General features: G+C 44.2%; 5 protein-coding genes across 5 annotated transcripts in view; 4 read left to right on the top strand and 1 right to left on the bottom strand.

The window, feature by feature from the left end:
* The window catches only part of LOC104790227 (serine/threonine protein phosphatase 2A 55 kDa regulatory subunit B' delta isoform-like), a gene marked incomplete at its 5' end in the record, with an annotated part of 2082 nt that extends 1074 nt beyond the window's left edge, over positions 1 to 1008 (top strand). Inside the window, 1 exon segment of the mRNA XM_019246635.1 lies at positions 415 to 1008. Within this exon segment, the coding sequence (XP_019102180.1) occupies positions 415 to 735 (321 nt within the window).
* LOC104790228 (vinorine synthase-like) lies at positions 1077 to 2707 on the top strand. The gene has a single exon (XM_010515932.2). It carries the CDS (start codon positions 1182 to 1184, stop codon positions 2559 to 2561), a length of 1380 nt encoding a protein of 459 aa, XP_010514234.1. The 5' UTR covers positions 1077 to 1181; the 3' UTR covers positions 2562 to 2707.
* LOC104793896 lies at positions 5665 to 6144 on the top strand. Its single transcript, XM_010520319.1, has one exon. It carries the CDS (start codon positions 5665 to 5667, stop codon positions 6142 to 6144), a length of 480 nt encoding a protein of 159 aa, XP_010518621.1.
* LOC104790229 (protein WVD2-like 7) lies at positions 14837 to 17780 on the top strand. Its single transcript, XM_010515934.2, has 8 exons — positions 14837 to 15055; positions 15333 to 15767; positions 15849 to 16379; positions 16463 to 16524; positions 16605 to 16676; positions 16837 to 16939; positions 17044 to 17181; positions 17272 to 17780. Exons 1-8 carry the CDS (start codon positions 14978 to 14980, stop codon positions 17473 to 17475), a joined length of 1623 nt encoding a protein of 540 aa, XP_010514236.1. The 5' UTR covers positions 14837 to 14977; the 3' UTR covers positions 17476 to 17780.
* LOC109133272 (uncharacterized mitochondrial protein AtMg00810-like) lies at positions 19774 to 20190 on the bottom strand. The gene has a single exon (XM_019246260.1). It carries the CDS (start codon positions 20188 to 20190, stop codon positions 19774 to 19776), a length of 417 nt encoding a protein of 138 aa, XP_019101805.1.

A 25881-nucleotide genomic window follows, 5' to 3' on the forward strand; every position in this document is an offset into this window, starting at 1 on the left:
GGATTTGCTTTACCGCTCAAGGAAGAACACAAGCTCTTCCTCACTCGTGTCTTGATTCCTCTACACAAACTGAAATGCTTACCAAATTACCATCAACAGCTTTCTTACTGCGTTATACAGTTTGTTGAGAAAGATTGTAAGCTCGCGGATACAGTTATTAGAGGGATGTTGAAGTACTGGCCTGTTACTAATAGCTCTAAAGAAATCATGTTCTTGAATGAATTGGAGGAGATATTAGAAGCAACTCAATTAACAGAGTTTGAACGGTGTATGATTCCGCTCTCTCGCCAAATTGCTCAGTGCTTAAGCAGTTCTCACTTTCAGGTAAAGTTAAAAGTTTATTAGGTAGACTACATACCTGATTGTTAGATTCTTTTGAATTGTTTCATAAAAATAAACTGCTTGTGTGTTTAGGTAGCGGAACGGGCTTTATACTTATGGAACAACGATCATGTCACTAATTTGGTGAGACAAAACAGCAGAATCATTTTACCGATAGTGTTTCCTGCTTTGGAGAAAAACGGTAGCAGCCATTGGAATCAGGCTGTGAAGAACTTGACGGAGAATGTTCTCAAGGTTTTGTCCGATACAAATCCAGACTTATTCGAAGAATGTTTGTGCAAGTTCCAAGAAGATCAGCAAAAAGCAGAAGATACTAAGAAGAAGAATGGAGAAACCTGGAGACAGTTAGAGGAGATTGTTGCTTCAAAAGGACACACATCAATGGCGAAGTAAGAGTTTTTTTTCTGCACTTTTCAGCGATGCAATACAACAATCGGTTTATTGTTTTGTTTTGTTTTCTTTACACCTGAAAGGTATATACATTTACTTTGCTTTTGCTTGCTTCAAAGTCTCTGGTTTCGTCTTCAAGACTAGTTTAATTCAGTTAAACAGTGTGAGGTTTTAGCCAAATGTTGTTGTCCTCTTTCAGTTCTTGATTTATCTTGTATACTTCGGTCATGTAAACAAACATCTTGTTATGAAAAAATGAATTTTCTATTGTCTGAAGTCACTCCAATATTAAAATGGATCTCAATATGGAACAAAAGTTTTGTCCTTTAGTGTATAGAGGATCTATTGGCATTTTCCTGCAAGAATCTTTGGATTTTCTCTGTTAAATGTTCTGTCCAACAGGATTCTTCTTCTAAGTTCTAACAAAGAAACAGAAGCAAATCTTTGCGATGACTCTTGCTCGGTTTATCTCCAGGAGGTTTCACCAGAACTCCTCTATGATAGTCGATGTAGTCTCCCGAGACATCATCAAACCATCTTCTCCAACTCCAAACCACTTAAAGAAGTTTAAACTCTCTCTTCTAGAACAGCTCGGTCCAACGATCTTCGGTCCAATGGTTTACTTCTATTCAGGTAACAACAACAGAATCAAACCAACAGAGCAATTACAGAAGCTGAAGAAGTCGTTGTCTGAGACTTTAACTCATTTCTACCCTCTTGCTGGACGGCTCAAAGGCAACGTAAGCATCGATTGTAACGACTCAGGCGCTGATTTCCTCGAAGCAGAAGTCAATTCACCGCTTTCGAGTCTCCTGCAAGAGCCTTCTTCAGACAACTTGCAACGGCTGATTCCAACATCAGTTGATTCCATAGAGACAAGAACCAAACTGCTTCTTGCTCAAGCGAGTTTCTTTGAATGTGGAAGCATGGCTATAGGAGTTTGTATCTCACATAAGTTCGCTGACGCGACTTCTATCGGTTTATTCATGAAGACTTGGGCTGCAATCTCGTCCCGAGGGTCGATCAAAACCGTTGGATCTCCTGTATTCGACACGGTTAAGATCTTCCCACCTGGAAACTTCTCTGAGACTTCCCCTGCACCAGTGATTGAGCCAGAGATCATGATGAATCAGACTCTTTCGAATAGATTCGTATTCGATTCTTCGAGTATTCAATCTTTGCAAGCGAATGCTTCAAGCTTTGAAGTGAAACAACCTACAAGAGTCGAAGCTGTGTCAGCTCTTATATGGAAAACTGCAATGAAAGCTACAAGAACAGTTTCAGGAACATCGAAACCATCGATTCTGGCAAACTCAGCTAGTCTACGCTCTCGCGTCTCGCCACCATTCACAGAGAACTCAGTTGGGAATCTCGTGAGCTACTTTGCAGCAAAAGCAGAGGAAGGAGTAAACCAGACAAAGCTTCAAACTTTGGTTTCGGAATTACGAAAAGAAAAACAGAGGTTTCGAGATAACCATGTACCGAAGCTTGTAGGAAACCCAAGTGCAACAGAGATCATTTGTAGCTACCAGAGAGAAGCAGGACATATGATTGCAAGTGGAGATTTCGATTTCTACATCTTCTCTAGTGCTTGTAGATTCGGTTTGTACGAAACCGATTTCGGTTGGGGAAAACCGGCTTGGGTTGGGATACCTTGCGTAAGACAGAAGAACATCGTGACGCTTCTTGATACGAAAGAAGCTGGTGGAATTGAAGCTTGGGTGAATCTGAATGAACAAGAGATGAAGCTTTTAGAACAAGATAGTGAATTGCTCCATTTTGTTTCCCTGAATCCTAGTGTGATCCAACCTTTTCTCCATGTTCTATGATTATAAACCCGGTTTATTAAGCTAAACCGGATATTTATTTGTTGAAATTGGTTGGTTCAATTTTGACTAGCCGTTGGGGGAGGCCACTGAAAAGGTTGAAATTCAAGTAACGGGCAAAACAATCTGGTGATGTAATAATAAAATAGTCCAGGGGATGAAAATATTATATAAAAAAAAATATATTCATCTCACTTGTAAAAAAAATCACTTTATGATATAATACTATTTTCAGAAGTCATTATATTCTGTAACTCTGTTAGAAATTATATACATGAACAAGAGATCTTGTAATATATTTTCATAAAGACAATTTCAAAAAAATTTAGTATTTTATCTAATTGATTAATTTAGCACTAACTTGGAGCACACACTCTTTTTAACATAATACTAAAAGGCAAATATTAGTGTTTATTACTAGCTAATATTTTTGTAAAAAAAAAGAGAAATACAAGAATGCCAAAATATCACTGAATTTCAATAATTAAGCAGGTCCTCTAAAAGTATTATTATTTTATATCTTTCTATGATTTATAAAATTTAGCAATAAAAAGAAAAATTTAAACTTGGAGTACACTCTCATAATTAATATTGAAAGGCAGATATTAGTATTTATAATTAGCTAATTTTATTTTAATGGAAAAAATGAATTCCCAATGTTGGATATAGGCTTTGCTCCCAACATTACAGAAGCCCAAACAGAAGATCTTAGAGAGTTTTGGGCCTGAAGTCTTGGATCTGATCCATCTGGCCGCAAGGGCAAAATCGTCATTTTACAGAGGAACAGAGGAAGCTCTAGGTCACTGGCCCACTATATATATCAAATTTCATTGTCAGAAAAAGGAATCCACTTTTGGGGCAATTAGAGAGAGAAGAGCTTTTATATTCGTATAAACTGTCCTTAATTGTCATTTTCTGTAAACACTCTTTTCAACTCAACGTTAATAAAAGGACCAGTTCCGATTTATCCCCATTGATATTCGTATTATTTATATTGTCGATTTCATACATCAATAATTTGGCGCCCACCATGGGGCTAGACGGAATCCTTTCATTTGACGAATAGAGTTTGAAGACAAAGTCGTTTTTGGAAAACCAGCAGCATGTCTCATACCGATCTCTCCAGCAACGAAGGCGTCGACTCTTCCGCACCACGCTCTCCCGCATCTCGCATCGTATCTCCCAGGCCAATCATATGGGGCCGCACCCGCTCGAGGACGAACCAGCTCCAAGGCAACAATCCAACTGACCGCGAAGCCGTAGGTGAATATTCAATCGACCGCGAAACCATAGGCGACAATCCAATCGACCGCGAAGCCGTAGACGCTACGTGCGTCGCTCGGACAAATGGGGTGGATGACGACAATACTCCTCTTGATCGTGCTGCTAACGGTGTCACCCCAACTGACCGCGTAGCCGCAGGCGCTACTGGACACGCACGTAGAGGCGTCACTATCAGTCAGGCCGCGCTCGATCAAGCTGATCGAAGAACCCTGGACCGGATGAGTGGACAAGCCGTGCAAATGATGTCTCCAGGACCAACCAATCACTCAAGACGCCATAGGCCACAATCTGAAGCTCGACACGTGTGAGACGAAGACACGATGGCACCACGCATTCCGTGAGCTGAACACAATACTCCGCGTTCTGAGCATAACCCTCCGCGAGCTGGAGAAAACACTCTGCAAGCTGAACACAATACTCCGTGTGGAACGCACCACGCCAACAGAAGGCCCCGACTTTCGTCGATCGTCGTTGGACCCAATGGCGAGCAACCGAGAGTGCATTTCCAAACTGACCAAATGCTCACGGATCAACGTGTTGGGCCGAATCAACCCGAGAGCGCAGAAAATCGCGCCCTGCAGCAGGAGCTTCATCATATGCAAGCTCAGTTGAAGATAATTACGTCGCAGATGCACCGCATAACAAGCGCAGCACCAGAGCTCGAGAGTGTGCTAGCAGAGGCGCGACGTTCGCCTTTCACTACAAGAGTATCAGGCGTCAGAGTAAGACGCAACCCCAATACCAAAAAGAGGTCGATCGATGGCTATGAGGCACACACAACTGCCTTCCTTCAGCATCACCAATGCTTCATGCATGTCCCTGCGTGGAATGCCGACTTATGGAGAATGCACCAGAAGCACAAGGAGTTGCTGCGAACTTTCATGGCCAGATTCAGAGGAGTCGTATTTCAGCTCGCCATCAGCGACGACGCCGCAATAGGAGCTCTAAAGAACGCGCTTGCCCGCGGAACCAGGTTCAAGGAAGACCTAACAATTCTACCATCACATCCTTGGGCGAAGTTCTTGCACGCGCAAACCGATACATCGAGGTGGAGGAAGACCAAGGAAAAGAAAACCTCAATCAAACTAACGCTGTAGAGAAAGCACCCGAAAAAGCCCCGAGCTCAAAAAACAAAGTTGTTCAAGAGTACTATTAGCCTCGCCAGCATTACAACAAGGAATACGCCAAAGGCGAGAAAGGAAGGAAGGTAACGATGTTTGCTATCGATGAAAACGAGCAACAGCAAGGCAAGCGCTGGAATAATTACGATCGTGAAACTGATGGCCCTACCTTCAAAGGCAAGCGAGGTTATTGCGAATTCCACAAATTTGGCGGACATTCCACAGAGGATTGCAAAACACTTCAATACCTTCTTTTTCACAAGTACAAAAGAGGTAACATCGATATAGAGCGAGAACAGAGAAAGGTTAACACGCATAAGGATAGCCCGTACTGTTTAGCAGACCAGCAACAACATGAAAGGCAGCATGAAGAGGAGGCAGCAGCCCAAAACGAACGAGCACGAGCACAACATGACCGAGCATGAGAAATCGCTCGCCTGCCCCCTCCCCCAAAGATAAACCATGATGCGGAAGAACACGATGAACCACCAGCTCCTCGCCGAAGGATCAACATGATCATGGGCGGCTTGTGAACATGCCGCGACTCTATTCGATCAATCCAAGCTTACTGCCGCGAAGCAGAAGCAAAGCATAGCTGGCCCTCCTATAGCAACACGTTTAAGCGGTCTTCCGAACCAATTACGTTTACTGAAGAGGACGCGCGCAACGCTAGTCCGAACAATGATCCATTCGTCGTAGAAATGGTAATTGGGGAAAGCTTGGTGACAAGAATTCTTATTGACACTGGAAGCTCGGTCAACGTGATATTCAAGGATGTACTGATTCAAATGGAGATTGATCTCCGCAACACGACACATGAAACGCAGCCTCTGACAGGATTCGATGGAGATACTATAATGACTGTTGGAACCATAGCACTTCCAATTTACGTTGGCAACACGATGCAATGTTTCAACTTCGCAATCGTGGATAAACCCATTGTTTACAACGTCATTCTTGGAACACCATGGCTCCATAAGATGCGTGTTGTAGCCTCCACTTACCACCAGTGCACCAAGTTTCCAAATGCATACGGAATCGTTACGCTACGCGGAGATCCTCTAATGGCACGAACTGGCTTCATTATTGAGAAGAAGATGCAAAACGCAAGGGCATTTGTGATCGCCAAATCACAGCCTCCACGAGATGCACGCACCCCGCCCCCAAAAGAATTTGTCTGATCCTAAGCGCTGCGTCGGGATAGGTGTTGAGCTACCAATCGCTCTAAGGGACGAACTCGTTAAGTTCTTACCAAAAAATTCAACCACGTTCGCCTGGTCGATATACCATATGACCGGGATTTATCATGGCATTATCAGCCACGAACTCAACGTCGATCCAACTTATAAGCCCGTTAAGCAAATGCGTCGAAATCTTGGTGCGGAACAAACAACTGCAGTCAATGACGAGGTACGGAAGCTACTTGATGCGGGATCAATTACTGAAGTTCGCTATCCAGACTGGCTAAGTAACCCAGTCGTGGTGAAGAAGAAGAACGGTACGTGGAGATTGTGCGTCGACTTCACAGACCTGAACAAGGCTTGTCCGAAAGACAGTTTTCCTCTTCCGCGCATTGATCATCTAGTCGAAGCCACAGCTGGAAACGAACTGCTATCTTTCATGGACGCGTTCTCGGGCTACAACCAGAAAATGATGCACAAGGACGACTGAGAGAAGACTGCATTCATTACCGAGCAAGGCAGTTGCTGTTACAGGGTCATGCCTTTTGGGCTGAAAAACGTAGGAGCAACGTATCAGCGCTTGGTAAACTGGATGTTTGCAAGTCAACTTGGTCGAACCATAGAAGTCTACATCGACGATATGCTCGTCAAATCAGCTCAGGCCAAAGACCATGTCACACACCTAAAACAGTGTTTCGAGATACTCAACAAGTATATCATGAAACTGAACCCGGCGAAATGCACTTTTGGCGTTACTTCCAGCGAATTCTTGGGGTATCTCGTTACGAAGCGCGGGATAGAAGCAAATCCAAAGCAGATTTCTGCAATCATCAACCTTCCATCTCCAAGAAACACCCGCGAGGTGCAACGTCTTACCGGGCGCATTGCCGCACTGAATCGCTTCATCTCTTGCTCAACGGACAAGTGCTTGCCATTTTACCAGTTCTTTCGCGGAAATAAACGTTTCAAGTGGGATGAGAAGTGCGAACTGGCATTCAAACAACTGAAAGATTACTTATCATCTCCGCCAGTCCTAGCGAAACCCGAGCAAGGAGAAACTTTGTATCTCTACATCGCAATCTCTTGTTCAGCTGTAAGCGGCGTACTGGTAAGAGAGGATCGAGGAGAGCAACATCCTATCTTCTATGTGAGTAAGACTCTCGATGGTGCCAAACTCCGGTATCCGACTCTGGAGAAACTCGCATACGCTGTCGTAATATCAGCTCGCAAGCTCCGCCCCTACTTTCAATCTCACACTGTTGAAGTTCTTACGAATCAGCCTCTACGGACAATCCTGTACAGTCCAAGTCAATCAGGCCGCCTGGCGAAATGGGCAGTGGAATTAAGCGACTACGACATTGACTACAAAAACCGCACTTGCGCCAAGTCGCAAGTCCAAGCAGATTTTTTGGTTGAGCTCTCTCCAGAACTCAAGGCTGACTCCCCTCAGCCCGAAGTATGGACACTCCACGTGGACGGCGCTTCGTCAAAGATGGGCTCAAGAGCTGGCATACGCCTAACTTCGCCCACTGGAGAAGTACTGAAACAATCATTCCGTCTCGCTTTTTCTGCTTCAAATAATGACGCTGTGTACGAAGCACTGATCGCTGGATTGCGCCTTGCGCATGGAATTGGAGTAAAAAAAATACCAGCTTTCTGCGACTCTCAGCTTGTCACACATCAGTTCAGTGGAGATTATGCAACGAGACACGAACGCATGGATGCCTATCTCAAAGTCGTTCGCGACTTATCCCAGAAGTTCGAGTTCTTCGAGCTCGTCAAGATTCAACGAAGCGACAATGCTCCAGCTGATGCGCTCGCAACGCTTGCTTCCACATCAGACCCCGATCTCCACCGAATAATACATGTGGAGAGCATCGATCGCCCAAGCATCAACGTCAATTCACTGTCCCTTGCTCCTGTCACATTCCCTGTAGTCGAGTACCCGCGGCAGCTCCCGCAACGTCACTGGCCCCGGTTTTACCACCCCCAGCTCAAACTCCTAATACTTCTGCCGACGATGATTGGCCAACTGAGATTATCGCCTACATCGCTGATGGGATAAGCCCATAGGATAAGTGGGAAGCTCGACGATTGCGCGCTAAATGCACCCAGTACACGATGTTGGATGGCAACATATTTCATCATGATGCTAATGGCGCCCTCCTTGTCTACGTCAACAAAAAGGATGTCAACGACATCTTGCGCGAAGTGCACAAAGGAGCCGGAGGAAACCATTCGGGCGGACGTGGGTTGGCACTCCGAATCCGTTGCAATGGTCATTTCTGGCCAACTATGATCGCCGATTGTACCGCATTCGTAGCCAAGTGCGAAAAGTGTCAACGCCACGCACCATTCATCCATTGTCCGACTGAACAATTGCGAACAACCTCACCACCATACCCCTTCATGCGATGGGCGATGGATATTGTCGGGCCGCTAAAACCATCTAACCAAAAGAAGTATCTCCTGTTCATGGAGGATTACTTTACCAAATGGGTTGAAGCAGAATCATATGTCTCGCTCGAAGCCATACGAAATCGTATGCGACAACGACCCCCAATTCATCTCCCTAAGCTTCGAAGGATTTTGCGCCGGCAGGCGGATACGCCTGAGTAAGTTAACGCCGAGATACCCTCAAGGCAACGGACAAACGGAGGCCACCAACAAAACTATAATCGTCGGGATCAAGAAACGGCTCGACGCCAAGAAGGGTCTATGGGCTAACGAATTCGACGGCGTCCTATGGTCTCATCGCACTTCACCGCGCACATCAACTGGACGAAACCCATTCTCACTCGCATACGGCATGGATGCCCTCGCTCCATACGAGGTAGGAATCCCAACTCTCTGACGTTCTATGCTCGTTCACAATCAAGAGCTGAACGACAAAATGCTGTGTGACCGACTCCTATTCATCGAAAAAGAGCGCGACCAAGCTCTACTACGGATTCAGAGGTTGATCTTGTCCTCCGCCGCGAAATTCTACAACAAGAAAGTCAAGTATCGTTACTTTGCGGAGGGTGATCTTGTCCTCCGCAAAGTTTACTAGAATACAAAAGAGAAGAACGCTGGATATCTCGGCGCGTATTGGGAGGGTCCATACTTAGTCTCCAAGATCGTAAAGCCCGGCGTCCACCAGCTACTCGAGATGAACGGCACGCCAGTCCCGCGATCCTGGAACTCCGCCAACCTCAAACGCTACTATCATTAGTCAATCTACCCAAAAAAAAAAAAAAAAGCTCGTCATCGAGCATTCACTATTAATTTGAACTACGAATGGTTTGATCCCTTTCGAGGGTACGTAGGCAGTCTTTCACAAGGTGCAACTATAACTTTTAATTAAAAAAAAGTTTCGCAACGAAACACTCTCGAGCGATCTATCGACACTTATTCTAACGCCCTGGCCAGCCAGACAACTCTAAAACGCGCTCCGCATGGGTGCAGTGGTGAAATAATCGACGTCCTTACTTCGGTAGGACATTATAAGCCGAGCCCAAACTCACAAAATTAGCAGGAACCGGAGTGGGTAAGCTGAGACCCCGACTCGCACACCCGTAATTCCTGCAGCATCTACAGGGTAAACCGGTCACGCGTACCGCACCTAAAATAGTACGACAAGTCCGTCTTGTCTACTCGGGACGTTTTGGGGAACAACATATCCAGGGTAAGCCAGGAGACGTGCTGCACTGCAAAATATGCCCTGTAAAGAACGAAAACGTCGCATCTCTATTCTACGCAATAATCAATCTTTGCGCGGCAAAAGCAGCTTCATCATAATGAAGGAAACAAAAATCGGCAATAATCAAGTTCATAAATCAAAAGCAACCAAGTTTGCAAATACCCAAAGAAAAGTACAAAAGCAATCAGCAATCGAGTTCTCAATGATAAAGAAAATCCAAAAGCAAGAACAACAAGCAATAATACGAGGACATCACTCGTTAGCAGCATCACCAGCGCCTTCGTTGGCAGATTCCGGAAACGGCTCTAGATCAGCGTCAAGAAGCGACGGTACCACAACCCCGTTAACCTTCGCTTCCAACTCTGCCTGGCTATCTGCGAGACGCTCCATCCTACTCTCGGGAATCATGGTTTCCTTGCCAATCAACTTTTGAAGACATTGCCTGGTCCCGGTCACTTGGCTGAGAACGAGCAAATAAGGTTGTCGCTCAATACGCTCCCGATGTGTCCCGATCTCAACATCAGCCTTTGCACGCTCTTCCTCCCCGCAATCATCTAGCGCTTTCCTGAGACGCGCTGTCTCGGAATTGAGCTTCCTCTGAGACTTCTTAAGTGAAGCCGTCAGCTCCTTGACAAGCGCCTCACCATCCTTGCTTGATTTCTCGGCCTGAACCAACGTTTCCCGGACAAGCGAGGTCTCCCTTCTATCTGCATGCACCTTCTGATCATAGTCGCCAACAAGGCGGTTTGTCCAGCTCATCGCCTAAGTGATCGAGAAAAATAGTTAGATTACGGTTAAGCAATATGCACATTAAAACGAACTGTAGGATCAGACCCTAACCTGAAACTGCCGACGAACGGCCTCCTCGTACGTGGTCGGACAAGCCAAATCACCAGGAGCAAGAAGCGGAACGAAGTCACCATGAATTTTGCTGGCAAGATCTGCGCAAGCTCGTGAATCGCCAGAGAATGCTTGATCTCTCACGTCGTAGCGAAAGGAAAATGAGTGATCAATCCTCACGCGACATTCCTCCCTGTGAGAAGGACGCCTTGAACTTCCTTCAACATCACTCTGAGGACTCGAGCAAGACGAGCTCTTCCGAGAACGATCACCACCAGCTGCTGGTGCACGGGGCACGGAAGATGGCTTCTTCGCAACACGAGCTGCAGCAACCTTGGTGGAACGAGTCCTACTACCAGGCTCACCATCAGGAGCGGGCACCTCACCATCTTCATGCTCAACGACAACGCCCTCTGTGTCAACCTCGACATTTGGGATAACAGCCTCGGTTGCTACAATAGGTGCATCTTTGGCATTGAACAAGTCAGCATAGCACGACATTGGGCAATCTCCCATTTGCAATCCAGTCCGCGAACCTGCAGGACAAATATAAAAATAAGTTACGTGAACATATGAGCATCAGGATGTAGACAAGCAGACTTGAAAACTCACAAGTCTCGAAGTGTGAAAGAACCCAAGGCCACTTCAAAGTCTCACTGTGAAGAAAAATGGAAGCTTTGTCAACGGTCTCGAAGTCACACACAGCAGAAGGTGGAAGGTTATCTGCGAGTACAAAACAAATACGATCAGCAAAGATATTTAAAAAACCAGAAAAACACAAATCCAACACAGTAACGACTACCGAGAGTCAAATTCCAAGCAGAAGGACAAGTCATGTCCGGATCTTCAACTGAAATCTTGTTTATTTCCACAAAGAAAAACCGCCTCTACCAACCATGAATGTTACTCTTCTGGTCGCGCGTGATCGTAAGGCCTGGCATACAGCGAGCACTGCATAGTCCCGTACGGTCGAACATAGGTCTCGTAACGAGCTAGAAGAGGTCACAATTGATCGAGATTCCCTTCCTGGCACCGGTTATCTTGAGTCCCACCGCATTACGGATGGTGGAGATTGACAGCTGCGAGAATGCAATTTTCCGACGCGCGCAGTAACTCGTCAAAAATTCTGGAATCGGGAACCATAGGCCACATTTGATAAAGAAGTCCTCGTAAACGCATAGGTGACCTCGTGGGCAGTCCCACGGACGTTCGTTGGCACTCGGCAGCGCAAGCTGCAGGTTGTGTGGCATCCCGTAGAGATCGAACATGTGAGCTAGCGAAACATCAATACTCAGGGTCCTTCCACCGTCACGAAAGACACGTTCTCTACCTCCCGTATGATCCTTGCAATGTCTCTGAACCCCGCTACCAACGGCTAAACCAGCGACCAGAGACCTTGGAGCACAGTCTGAGTCGGTGCATTCTTCATACGCTAACACCTTCCCTCGCGGTTAACTTGAAGGATGTGGGATCAAATTAAGGTCCTGAGCGTCCATAGGAAACACGACGTCGAGCTCCTGAACATCTTCTTCCGTCAAATCCGCCAGATCTATTATGACACCTCCTCCCTCCGATGGTTCCCACCAGGAAGGATAGCTCGTCTCGGGTTCGTCAAGGTGTCTCTCTAGCGCACGATACTGATCATCTCCAAATTCCTCCGGAACGTCACCATAGACATCATCTCCTAAAGCCATTGCACGAGACCTTGCAAAACCAACCAAGCAACCGGTCAGTATTTGAGCAACAGACCACGTGAGAAACATCATATTACTCAAGACTGATTGATCACACCAGAATTGTGTGCGCGCCACTACCCTCAAGTTTCAGCTCAACAACTCCCGAATCCACAACAAGAAAGCTCGTCGGTTTCGGACTCGCAACATCAATCTCGCCAAGCTCCGAGTTTGTCACACTGACCTCGTACTCATCACCTTGACTTCGCAAACACGCCAATTCCCAAAGCACGCTAATCTCGTCGAATCGAGCTCGCCATAGTCTCGTACACAAACCCATCATCACGCCAAACCTTGGTTTGGCCTCGTTCAAAGTCTCGCCAATATCAGTACCGCCATTCTCGAGTCATCAACTCTAGTACGTCGCAAACACCCAACGAACTTGCCGCCTGCAAGATGCAAGCTCACCGACTCGTGACTCTCGCTATGATCAAGTACGCCATGCTTCGATCTCGCAGAATCTCGACCACACCACCAACTCGCTTCCACGAATCTCGACCTCGCCACCTCGTTTCCACGAAAGTCAATCTTGCCACCGAAGGTCAATCTCGCCTTTGACTTCGCCACCAAAAGTGCAGCCCGCCATCTCGTCACCAAAACAGCCATCTCGTCAATCTCGCCATCTCGCCACCAAGACAGCCATCTCGCCATTCTCGCCACCAAGATAGCCATCTCGCCAATCTCGCCACCAAGATAGCCATCTCGCCAATCTCGCCATCTCGCTGCTGTCTACCTCACCACCTCGACTCCGCAATCCCCATCCTGCTGACACGTTCATCTCGCCGTTTCACCATCTCGCTAATGCGATGCAATTATGGGTATCTCGAGGGACCACCATCAACCTCAGCCACCGCGTCGCCGAGAAATCTCCGTAAATCTTCACCTCGCCATCACCGTACGGATCCCATCTTGCCAACGTCCACACGCAGCAACACGAACGCTTACAGAATCTTGGACTCGTACATGACCACGCTCCACACCAACCACGATAGGGGCATCTCGCCGCAACTAGTGGAGATGGCACTAAGGTGCGATGGTGGTGGCCGAGACGCCTCACGGTCTCGGCCAGATCCGGCGGCATAGAATGGAGTTCGCACGATGGAGGCGGTTCTGGGTGGCGGTGTCCTAGTGGCGAGAATGAAGCCGTGGTTTGACAAGAAATCCTAGCCAGCCGAAAGGGCGGCGGGAACTGATGACGGCGTGAGGAAGCTGGATCCAGCGGCAAGAAGGCGCCGCCGGCAAAATAAACCGGCCGGTACGAGCGGCGTGGACACGGCGGCACGGCGTGACAATCTCGGCGGAGAGACCATGTCCCTTACAAGCCAAAATCGAAAAAGTAAAAGAAGAAGATAAGGGAGAAGGAGAGAAAATTACCTTGTGAAGGAGGAAGAGAAGTTGGAAGTAAAAGAAAAGTCAAGGAGACATATATATATGGGGGGACCAGCGCGTTGACCGAAGTAAAAAGAAAAACCCTAGTTTTGAAACTATCTCTACCTCCTGCACTTCGGGAAACGTGCAGAACACACAAAACTCTCGTTTAAAACCCGAGAGGCCTAGAAAAACGTGCGCAGGGCACTATTCGTTCCGGAACCTCCTGGATTCCTCGAAAAACGTGTGCAAGACACTATTCATTCCGAAACCTCCCGGATGCCTCAAAAAACATGTGCAAGGCACTATTTATCTCGGAACTTCCCGAACGTTTTGAAAAACGTGTGCAACACACTATTCATCCTGGAACTTTCCGAACATCTCGAAAAACGTGCGCAACGCACTGTTCGTCTAAACATTTTCCGGAAGGCCATCAAACTCTCAAAGATCTTCTGTTCATTCTGCAAGACGGATCTAGATACATGGAACTATACCCGACGAACTCAAGCATGCCATTGTTCATTGGACTAAGGGGGGGACCATTGTTGGATATGGGCTTTGTCCCCAACATTACAGAAGCCCAAACAGAAGATCTTAGAGAGTTTTGGGCATGAAGTATTGGATCTGGCCCATCTGGCTACAAGGGCAAAATCATCATTTTCAGAGGAACAGAGGAAGCCCTAGGTCACTGGCCCATTATATATATCAGATGTCATTGTCAGAAAAAGGGATCTACTTTTGGGGCAATTAGAGAGAGAAGAACTTTTATATTCGTATTAACTGCGCTTAGCTCCTTAATTGTCATTTTCTATAAACATTCTCTTCAACTCAACGTTAATAAAAAGACCAGTTCCGATTTATCCCCATTAATATTCGTATTATTTATATTGTCGATTTCATATATCAACACCCAATCCACTGAGAAAAAAAGAAAAAATGAAATGTAATATAACAATTATATTATTCCATTGTTGACAAAAAACAAAAAAAAAAATATATGTCCACTATGAGATACAAAATTTCCTATATATGACGTAATAAAATAAATGAAAGTGGCCGTTGGGGAAAGTTTAAATCCATAGGCATTGAGTTCGAACCTACTTTTAAGATTTGCAGCAGCCGACGAGAGAAACTAATAAAGATTTTAGTTTTAAGTTTCTCAGATTTGGGCATACAATTAGGGTTTTTTTGGATCTCGAGATAACAAAAGATGGGAGAATCAGTCTGTCTTGTGAGATCTTTCTCGCAGCCTGCAGAGTTCTCATCTCATGAAACCAACCACAACCAGGTCAGTTTCTTAAATAAAGTTTTGATTTTTCCGTACTCGATTCTTTTTTTCATACTAGATTCAAGATTTGGGAATTTATTTGAAAAGATACAATCTTGGATTTAGGGTTTGATTCTAGTTCTAGACATTGATTTTGCTAGTGAAAAAGATACAATCTTGGATTTAGGGTTTGATTAGGCATTGATTTTGCTAGTGTAGAGAGTGTTGTTTGATGGATCTGAAGTATTCTGGGAAGAGGATTTGAGATTTTTTTTTTTTTTTTTTTGGGATTTTGCAGGTGGTTCCTCCTGGTCGTGTGCTGACGGAATCAGTATCGTTTGGTAGATTTGCGAATGAGACTCTATCGTGGGAAAAGTGGTCTGCTTTTACTCAGAATCGTTACTTGGAAGAGGTTGAGAGGTTTACTAAACCTGGTTCTGTAGCTCAGAAGAAGGCTTTCTTTGAAGCTCATTTCAAGAACCGAGCTGCTGGGAGAGTAACACAGACGAAGCAGATCGAAGAACTAAAGGTTAATACGAAAGAAGATGAGATTATATGTGAAGTACTCAAAGATATTCTTGTTGATTCAGAAGTAGTGGTGAGTAATGGTACGGCCATGGATGAAGTTAGGCATGGAGAGGTGTCCAGTGCTGAGGTTGTTTCTGTTGTTCAAACTGGTGAAGTGGAGAACTTGAAGTCAGTGATTGTTCCTGAAGACAATGCTCTTGATGAGGTAATGCATCAAAATTCAATTTTTTTAATCACATTGCAACTTCATGTTTTGTATCTCTCTAAGCGTCTATTGGATTTTCAGGAGGATTCTACTTTGTTGAGCAAAGAAAGACGTTCTAGTTCTTCCGGATCAAAGTTCTGCATTACGAGTTCGAAACTGGAACCTTTCGTTCTTATAGGACTGGGTGATTCAGTTAAGAACACTAGAACAGAGTCATCCTCGGGTAGTAAAACGTCAATTAGTGTATCCAAGAACAAAAGCAGATCCCCTCCTGAACCTGTTCACATGTCAATCAGCTGTGCTCCTTCTGGTAATACCGAGAAAACAATTGTCCAGATGCCCCAAAACGGTTCTAAGAGTGCAGGGAAAGCAGAGAAGAAGAAGATATCAGGTCCAAATACAATTCATATGTCACTCAACTTTGCTTCTTCTGTTCGTCCGACGACCATAACAGCCCCAAAAAGACTGGCAAGAAATTCCACAACACAGGTAACAGCTTCAGCAAATGCTAGAAATAGTGGAAACGAACCAATGGGAGCTTTAAAAAGCCGCAAAAGACCATTGCCTCGAACATCCAAAGAAGGTTCTAAAGCTGCAAAATGTTCAACCAGCGTAATTTTCTTCCCAAGTTTCTCCATTACATTGTGTATTTCCTTAAGTATTGATGCTGGGACTGACTCTTACATATATTGCAGGCCTCTGCTGTCACGTTACCCCAACGTCCTCCTCTCAACAACCAGCTATCAGAAAAGAAGAGGTTACAGATCCAACCATTTTCAACAACATTCATCGCTATGTGCTATTACTTACTAACTCAACTTGGTTTCTTAAATACAGGAAAAACATATCTGTAGGGAGTTCAGTTTCATGCAAAATACCCAACAATGTGCAAAGACTACCATCTGTCAGGTTAGTAGTTCGTTGAAGTACCAACCTCTTAGAGAGAGAAAAAAGTAACTATCTTATACTACTTACTGCAATGGCTTGAGGTGATTTATCAAAAGTGTTTGTGTTGGTTCTCTGATTTATGCTGAAATAAGATGGCATGTTTTTGTCTAATGCATTGCAGCAGTGAAAAATTTTCAACTCATAGCAGAACCAAAGCAAAGTCTGTCATTGTATCTTCTCCCTTCGTCTTCAGAAGTGATGAAAGGGCTGAAAGGAGGAAAGAGGTAGAACTATAGAAGACCCCCTTTTTATTTCTGTTTCAGATCAGAGGACTTATATAGAACAATAGTTTAACAAAGCTCTCCTTTGCTGTGGTTGTAACTGTTAGTTCTTCAAGAAGCTAGAAGAAAAGAACAAGAAAGAGGATGCTGAAAAAGAGCAACTGTTTTGTGGCTTCAAGGCTAATCAAAACACTCACTTAGCAGCTGAAGAACACAAGAAGAACCCACAATTTGGTTGTTTTCAGGTAAACTAAAAACCTTGTTATAAGACTCAACTTGTCATAATTTTGGGTACTGAAGCTTTGATGTATGACACTATTTATAATCATGAGCAGGTACCACTGACAAGCATGACTTCACCAAGATTCCGAAGGAGCCAAACTTCAGGAACAGTTCAAACTCATAAAGCTTCCTCAACGAAGACCATAAACACCAGAAAGGCAGTCATAGAGAAGGTCAAAAGTTCCAAGATTCATCCCTCCTCCAAATCGCTGACAAAGATCAAAACTCAAGAAAATTTGTCTCCTAATATCCTGTAGCACTAAGGTACATACACATCAGAGACAAAACCCAGTTAACAATTTCTTCAACAGCTGATATGAAACACCCTTGACGATAATAGTAGAGATTCGGCTTTTCACATTGAAGATATTAAAAGTTTTGTCCTTTCAGCTCGTAATCTCATCTCAAGCTTATGATATAGGTAACTAGTGGCTTGATTCTGATTGTAAAACATAAGCTTCAAGAAGCTTTGTAGAACTATGTACTCTTCATATAACTACCTACTCAATAGTTCTGTAGTCTCAATCTTGTATCATTTGCATAAATTGATATTTGAAAGAAAGAAAGCAATTCAAGTTCTGATTCTCGATTTTAATGGTTCTTTCTCATTGTGTTTTGTTTCTTGATTTAGTATAGACTGTGGTGTGTTGTGAACTTGTGATGTGGAAGAGAGAAAAATCTTATCTCTGTGGACAGTGGTGTGTTGTGATGTGGAAGAGAGAAAAATATTATCTGACTGTGGTGTGTTGTGATGTTTCTCTATCTGTCATATTTTTTGCACTTCAAAGTGGTGAGAGACGTCCAAATAGAGTAAAAAAAATGGCTGCTTGTTCTTCTTCTTTCACTTTCTGTAATCACACCACATTGCACTCAGAGAAATAACCTTATGACCAAAACCCAATTCCCAGTTCCCACCAAAATATCAGAATCTAACTTCTTTGGCTCCAGACTCTCCCACTCCCCTTATCTCTGTCCACTCTCTTCATCTTCTCTCAAAAGCTCAATCTTTGCCAAGATACATTTCGCTAATCTTGCATTGATATTATGTTTGCTACAATTGGCTAATAACTATAGTTCTTGTAATTAGCTTCTTTGTTAGACCCAACCTGTTTTGGAACTTATGCTCAACTGCTATTGGTTGAGCTTATTGGTTGCTTGCTCATAATTCAATGTATATTTAAGGGATCTTCCAGTCAAAAAGTCGAACCTTGTCGTCACACATAACAATTCTTGGTTAAGAATTTGGAGCTCTTTAACTATTATTCGAGCTGGTTCAATATCAAAATACATCGCCGTCCTTATACTGGCAGGGAACACTTTAAGGAGAGGCTGTTAGCTCGTTTCAGTAGAGAGAAGCTAGCTGAGAGATCCTAGTCACTAGTCAGCCTTTCTTCACGGTGGAAACATACTGGTTAATTCTATTGCAGAGTTATATCCATCTGTTAGAGGATCTGTCTACTCAAGTTAATGGCGTAGACAGTTGGAAGGGATTTATTACGAACCGACTGAAGCCAGAAATGAGAGAAGCTGTAGTCAATATGTGTAAACACCTGTTGAGCTGCCAGATATGATTTCAACGGCTTATCATATGAAACTAGTCAAAGAGATGAAACAAGCAAACAGGTCAAACCAAGGACATGTAAATATTAACTGGAAGTCGTCTTCAAATCCAATATACAACAAAACAGCAGGATCGGTATTACAACGACCACAAGTAAAACTCACTGGAGTAATCTCATGTGTATAGGATCTGAATATTTCTTATCTCATTAAGAATGAGTTATACACATATATATAGTACAAGAAAGATCTAGGGTTTAATAATATTTACAAGTAGATCCCTAAGCTCTATTGAGACATATACTTATGTCCTATACGTCCCCTCAAGATGGAGGGAGCTTGATCACACCAATCTTGAAACATGCTTCTTGGAACTTTGCTTGTGGTAGTGGTTTAGTGAGGGTGTCGGCCAACTGGTCATGAGTAGAAACATGTGAAACACGAAGCTGATTGGATTGTATTTGAGTGCGTACGAAATGGTAGTCAAGAGCGATGTGTTTCATTCTGGAATGAAAGACCGGATTAGCACAGAGATACGTTGCACCAACATTATCACAGTAGATGACAGGAGCTGAGGGGAGGTGCAAGCGCAGTTCAGAGTACAGGGAACACAACCAGCGGAGTTCTGCAGCAGTGTTTGCAACTGCTCGATACTCTGCTTCCGTCGAGGAGCGAGCAACACCAGACTGCTTTTTGGAGGACCAAGAGATTGGGTTGCGACCAAGATAAATAACATAGCCATTGGTAGAAATGTAGTCATCAGTGTCACCCGCCCAATCCGCATCAGAGAATCCGTGTAGTTTAACAGGATACGTCGAGAAACAATGTAAAGAGTTGGGAGAGGAGGCATGTAGATAAATACCATGACTCGGAGTGCCAGCGAGATATCGAAGAAATCGTTTTGCAGCTTGCCAATGATCTTGTGTTGGGCGATGCATAAATTGAGATAAGCGACTAACTGCATAGGAGGTATCTGGACGAGTAAACGAGAGGTATTAAAGACTGCCCACAACAGAGCGATAGTTTGAAGGATCATCTAGAGGAGCACCACTTGTGAGGGTCAATTTCGGTGTTGTAGCTAAAGGCGTGGAAACAGGCCTCGCGTCGAGCATGTTGGTCTTGAGTAGGAGATCATTGATGTATTTCCGTTGCATAAGATGCATAGCACGTTTGGATCGAGAAACCTCGATGCCAAGAAAATAATGTAGATCAACGAGATCCTTGATGGAGAACCGATCAGCAAAAGCAGTGAGGACAGCATGAACGGTGCTTGAGTGACTTCCAGTTACGATGATATCATCAACGTAGACAAGGACATATGTGAGTTGAGAGCCAGAGCTATGAATAAACAGGGACGCATCCGCAAGAGAATTAGTAAAACCAGAGTCAAGGAGATGTTGTTTGAGAGCCATATACCATGCGCGAGGAGCTTACTTAAGACCGTAGATAGGTTTTTGTAACCGACAGACGTAGTGTGGGCGATCCTTGTCAATAAAGCCTGGTGGTTGAGACATGTAGACTTCTTCGGTTAGATCTCCTTGAAGAAACGCATTGTTGACTTCTTCGGTTACCTGATATGATCGTGGCCAGCAAGGAGACAGAAGCTGCAGAGAAACCGGAGATCGTGGGAAGGATCACTCGTTCAAGAGCTAAGGAGATGGCCAAGGAAGCTCATGCACTCATAGCTGACGGGTCATTCAATCTACCGAGGATCCAAGTCTTCAACATATCCACCCTGAAGACTTCACCCGGTAATGATAACTAGATAACTTAGGTGTGAAGTTTGTACTCTTTTTCCCATAGCTGAGTTTTGTCCCAATGGGTTTTCTCGGTATGGTTTTTAATGAGGCAAATGGATCACTACGTCGAGTTATCTAGAAGTCATTACCAATGGGGAATAATGTACAAGTCACCATGACTTCTGTACTAATACAAGTGACTTCTGTACTACTACAGATCACCTAGACGCTTCGTTGTTTTCTTATTTCCTTTACACGCCTTGTTGTTTTATTTTGAACTTCCTGTTGTTTGGAGTGTCGAGCCTTAGGGTTGATTATAAAACCCAAAAGCGACGCCTCCTTGTTTGGTAGCGAAGAAGTTTTATGTAACAAGTATTGTTGAATCTTTCTTCTCTCAATCCGAACTCGTGAATGCGTTCATGATTCCGAGTTTCTAAACACTTTGTGATTAAGAAACTCTTCACTTTATTTTCGAATCCATATAACCATCTAACACTTCTCACCATCGAATCATTGCTTTTCTCTCTCGAACATCACCTGCCGTCACTCGCAATCCACTTGTGCATCATCACCATCAATTCACGTCGCCTCTTACCTGTCATCAGCCTCCATCAGAGTTTCATCCTAGGGAGTTCGTATTATGTGGTATCAGAGCCAACTCTGTGCCAAAGGCTGAGCGATTCTAAACCTTAATCTCGTTTTGTGTTGTTTTGATTTTGTTCATTTGTTTAATCCTTTGTTGTGTTAGTTTTTGCTGTTTTAGCTTTCGTTGTGAGTCTTGTTTAGTTTTAGGATTTGTTTTTTTTGTTGTTCGTTTGTGTCTAGATTACGAGTCTTAGAGTTTATTTTGTTCTTTCACTCAAGGAACGTTTTACTTCGAGTTTTCTTCTTTATTTTGCAGGTACAATGGAGCTTTCTCCAGAAGCTATGGAAGCTTTGAACCAAGCCATGGCTAAGCAAATAACAGAAGCAAACAAGACAATGTCTACTCAGTTCCAGCAACAGATGGAGCAGCTCAGTAACAAGTTTGAGAAGCAGATCAAAGATATAGCTCAAGCAACTAGCGCTTCAGATCAGAGTTCTTCAGAACCGCCGAGTCCTAATGAGGCTCTCCGCTTAGCTAAAGGAAAGGCACACGTGGGAGCTTCTTCCAAACATACACGGATCAGAACAGCTAGGTCACCTACTGGGGGAAGAGAGACTTGTTTCAATCAGAGAAGAAACACTCAAAGCACAGAAAGAGAGCATCGAAGAACTGGTAGAGATCCTACACGCCCACGACGAGCTGAACAAGTAGCTGGGCATCGAATATACTTTGATACAGATAGAGAGTATTCAGAAGAAGAGGAAGCCTCAGATCATAGCCAAGAGACAATGAGGAGAAACAGAAACAAAGATCACGGCAGGGATTATGATCCTTTGAGGCAGCAGCTGAATCATCTCAAGATTCAGTATCCTTCGTTCCATGGTACCAATGATCCAGAGACTTATCTAGACTGGGAAAGGAAGATGGAGTCGAACTTTCAAGTTCAAGGTACCTATGAGTTGAACAAGGTGAAGATAGCCATATCTGAATTCAATGGCTATGCTTTGTTGTGGTGGGAGCAGTTGGGACTCACTAGACATCGACAGAGAGAGCCTGCTATCACTACATGGGAACAGTTAGTCACGCAGATGAGAAAGAAGTTTGTGCCTACACACTACCATAAAGAGATTCTTAACAAGCTGAGGCGTCTCACTCAAGGCACTAAGTCTGTAAGAGACTACTATCAGGAGCTGGAAACGCTTATGATCAGGGCTGATCTGAGAGAAAGTGAAGACATGGTTATGTCTAGGTTTCTTGGAGGTTTGAACAGAGAGATTCAAGACAAGATAGAGCTGCAGAACTATGAAGATGTGCAAGAAATGGTACATAAGGCAGAGCTAATTGAATCACAGATCAAGATAAAGGGAGTGAGGTCAACGTTTACGCCTAACATCCCCAAGCCAAGAGAGTTCAGTAAACCCGCCTTCACCAAGGACAGCAAACCCGCGACAGCCACAGTCAAAGAGGAAGTTAAGATCGATTTCAAGCCCAAGAGTAGCACCTCTACAAGTCATATCAGGTGTTTCAAATGCCAAGGGATGGGGCATTATTCCAGAGACTGTCCTAACAAGAAGATGTTTCTTCTTCAAGAAGAAGGAGAGATTGTGCCTATAGACAGTTCAGAGAGTGAACAAAAGTCTAATTTAGGTGAAGAAGGTGAACCAGCAGTCATGGGAGAGATGTTAGTAGCACGCAGAGCTTTAAGTGTTCAGACTCATCCAGATGATCGAGGACAGCGTGAGAATCTCTTCCACACCCGGTGTATGGTTCAAGACAAGGTCTGCACCTTGATCGTTGATGGTGGTAGCTGTACTAATGCTGCTAGTGAAGAGATGGTACAGAAGCTTAATCTCAAGACCACTTCACATCCAAGACCTTATCAGCTACAGTGGTTGAATAACAAAGGAGCTTTAACAGTTTCACAGCAAGTGGTAGTGAAACTCACAATTGGGAAGTATGAAGATGAGCTGCTTTGTGATGTGATTCCGATGAAGTCCAGTCATATTCTTTTGGGAAGACCATGGCAGTTTGACAGAAGAGTGTTTCATGATGGCTACACCAACAGGCAGTCATTTGAGTTCAAAGGACGCAAGGTCACTCTTCTACCACTTACACCCAGCGAGATCTACAAGGATCAGCTTCACATGAACCGCAAGGATACAGAGAAAGTGTCTCACAGCCTGTACATCAATCACAGCGAGTTCAATAAGCTATTTGACCCAGAGATGACCACATTCATGTTTGTCTACAAAGAGACACTCGCTAGTACCAAGCCAGCAGAAGAGCTTCCACGCGAGATGATAGAGATTATAGAGGAGTACAAGGATGCATTTCCAGAAGAGATACCTCCAGGCTTGCCTCCAATACGTGGGATAGAGCATCAGATCGATTTGGTACCAGGTTCAGCTCTACTGAACAGACCAGCTTACAGAACCAATCATGTAGAGACTAAAGAGCTGCAGAAACAAGTAGAAGATTTGATGAACAAGGGACACATCAGAGAGAGCCTCAGTCCATGCGCAGTACCAGTCTTGCTCGTACCAAAGAAAGATGGTTCATGGAGGATGTGTGTTGACTGCAGAGCTATTAACAATATCACAGTGAAGTACAAACATCCGATCCCGAGATTAGATGACATGTTGGACGAGCTATGTGGGTCAACAGTCTTCTCAAATATCGATTTGAAGAGTGGATATCATCAGATCAGAATGAAGGAAGGAGATGAATGGAAAACAGCTTTCAAGACCAAGCAAGGGCTCTACGAATGGCTAGTCATGCCGTTTGGTCTCACCAATGCTCCTAGCACCTTCATGCGTTTAATGAATCATGCTCTCAGATCTTTCATTGGCGTCTTCGTGGTTGTGTACTTCGACGACATCCTCATCTACAGGAAAGGTCTAGAAGAACACTTAAACACATCCGCCAAGTTCTAAATGTTCTTCGTTCTCAATCCCTCTTTGCTAATTCTTCTAAATGTTCGTTCTGTACTACTGAGGTTGTTTTTCTAGGCTTTGTTGTCAGTGCAGAAGGAGTTAGAGTGGACGATGAGAAGGTCAAGGCTATTAAGGAGTGGCCAACACCCAAAAACGTGGCAGAAGTCAGGAGCTTTCACGGACTAGCAGGATTCTACAGACGATTTGTCCAAGACTTCAGTACTATTGCAGCGCCACTTACAGAAGTTATCAAGAAGGATGTAGGATTCAGATGGGAGGAAGCACAAGAGAAGGCGTTTTCAGCCTTAAAAGATAAGCTTATCACTGCCCCTATTCTCTTACTTCCTGATTTTATGAAAACTTTTGAGATTGAATGTGATGCCTCCGGAGTGGGTATAGGTGCTGTTTTGATGCAGGATAGGAAGCCAATAGCTTACTTCAGTGAGAAGCTAGGAAGATCGACGCTAAACTATCCTACATATGACAAGGAACTGTACGCCTTGGTTCGGGCTCTTTAAACGTGGCAGCATTACCTGTGGCCAAAGGAGTTTGTTATTCATACTGATCATGAGTCCTTGAAGCATCTCAAAGGACAACAGAAGCTCAACAAGAGACATGCCAGATGGATGGAGTTCATAGAAACTTTTCCCTACACGGTTAAATACAAGAAAGGTAAGGATAATGTAGTCGCAGATGCATTATCCAGGAGGTACACTCTCGTTTCTACCTTGTCTTCTAAGCTTGAAGGTTTTGATAAAATAGTAGAACTTTATGAGACTGACATCGATTTTGCTGAGAGCTATGGCAAATGCCATAAGTTTGCTTTTGAAAACTACTATAGGCAGGATGGATATCTATTTTATAAGGATCTATTGTGCATACAAAGAGGATCCATAAGGGAACTGTTGATTAGAGAAGCTCACGGAGGTGGACTAGCTGGACATTTCGGAGTGTCAAAGACTCTACTTGGACTGCAAGAACACTTCTATTGGCCTCAAATGAAGAAAGACGTTGAGAAAGTCTGTTCTAGGTGCCATATCTGCAAAATGGCCAAGGGTAAAGTACAGCCCAACGGCTTGTACACTCCTCTCCCTATCCCTTCTCAACCTTGGACTCATATTTCTATGGATTTTGTTCTTGGCTTACCTCGAACCAGAAATGGTAGAGATTCGATTTTCGTTGTGGTTGACAGGTTTAGCAAAATGGCTCACTTCATTGCCAGTCACAAGACGGATGATGCTGTTATTGTAGCTAACTTGTTTTTCAGGGAAGTAGTACGTCTGCATGGAATACCTCAAGTAATCGTTTCAGACCGAGATACTAAGTTTCTAGGACACTTCTGGAGAACGCTATGGGCTAAACTCGGAACCAAGCTATCATTCTCAACCACATGTCATCCGCAAACAGATGGGCAAACCGAAGTGGTGAACAGGACGCTATCTACACTCCTCAGGACCTTAGTGAAAAGCAATCTCAAGTCATGGGAAGAATGTTTACCACACGTAGAGTTCGCATATAATCACGCTAAGCATTCTGCTACTCTATTCTCTCCTTTTGAAATTGTTTATGGTTTTAATCCACAATCACCTCTAGACTTGATTCCTTTACCTTTAAGTGTGAAGTGTAGCTTTGATGGCAAAGAAAAGGCTGAACAGGTCAGGAGGATACATGCTAAAGCTAAGGAGAACATAGAGAAAAGAACCAAGCAGTACGAGAAACATGCGAACAAGGGCAGAAAGGAGATCGTTTTCGAAGAAGGAGACTTGGTGTGGATTCATCTACGCAAGGATAGGTTCCCAGAAGAGAGGAAAAGCAAGCTTCTACCACGAGCTGATGGTCCATTTG

Source organism: Camelina sativa, chromosome 6 (genome assembly GCF_000633955.1).
Source record: "Camelina sativa cultivar DH55 chromosome 6, Cs, whole genome shotgun sequence".
Taxonomy (NCBI): domain Eukaryota; kingdom Viridiplantae; phylum Streptophyta; class Magnoliopsida; order Brassicales; family Brassicaceae; genus Camelina; species Camelina sativa.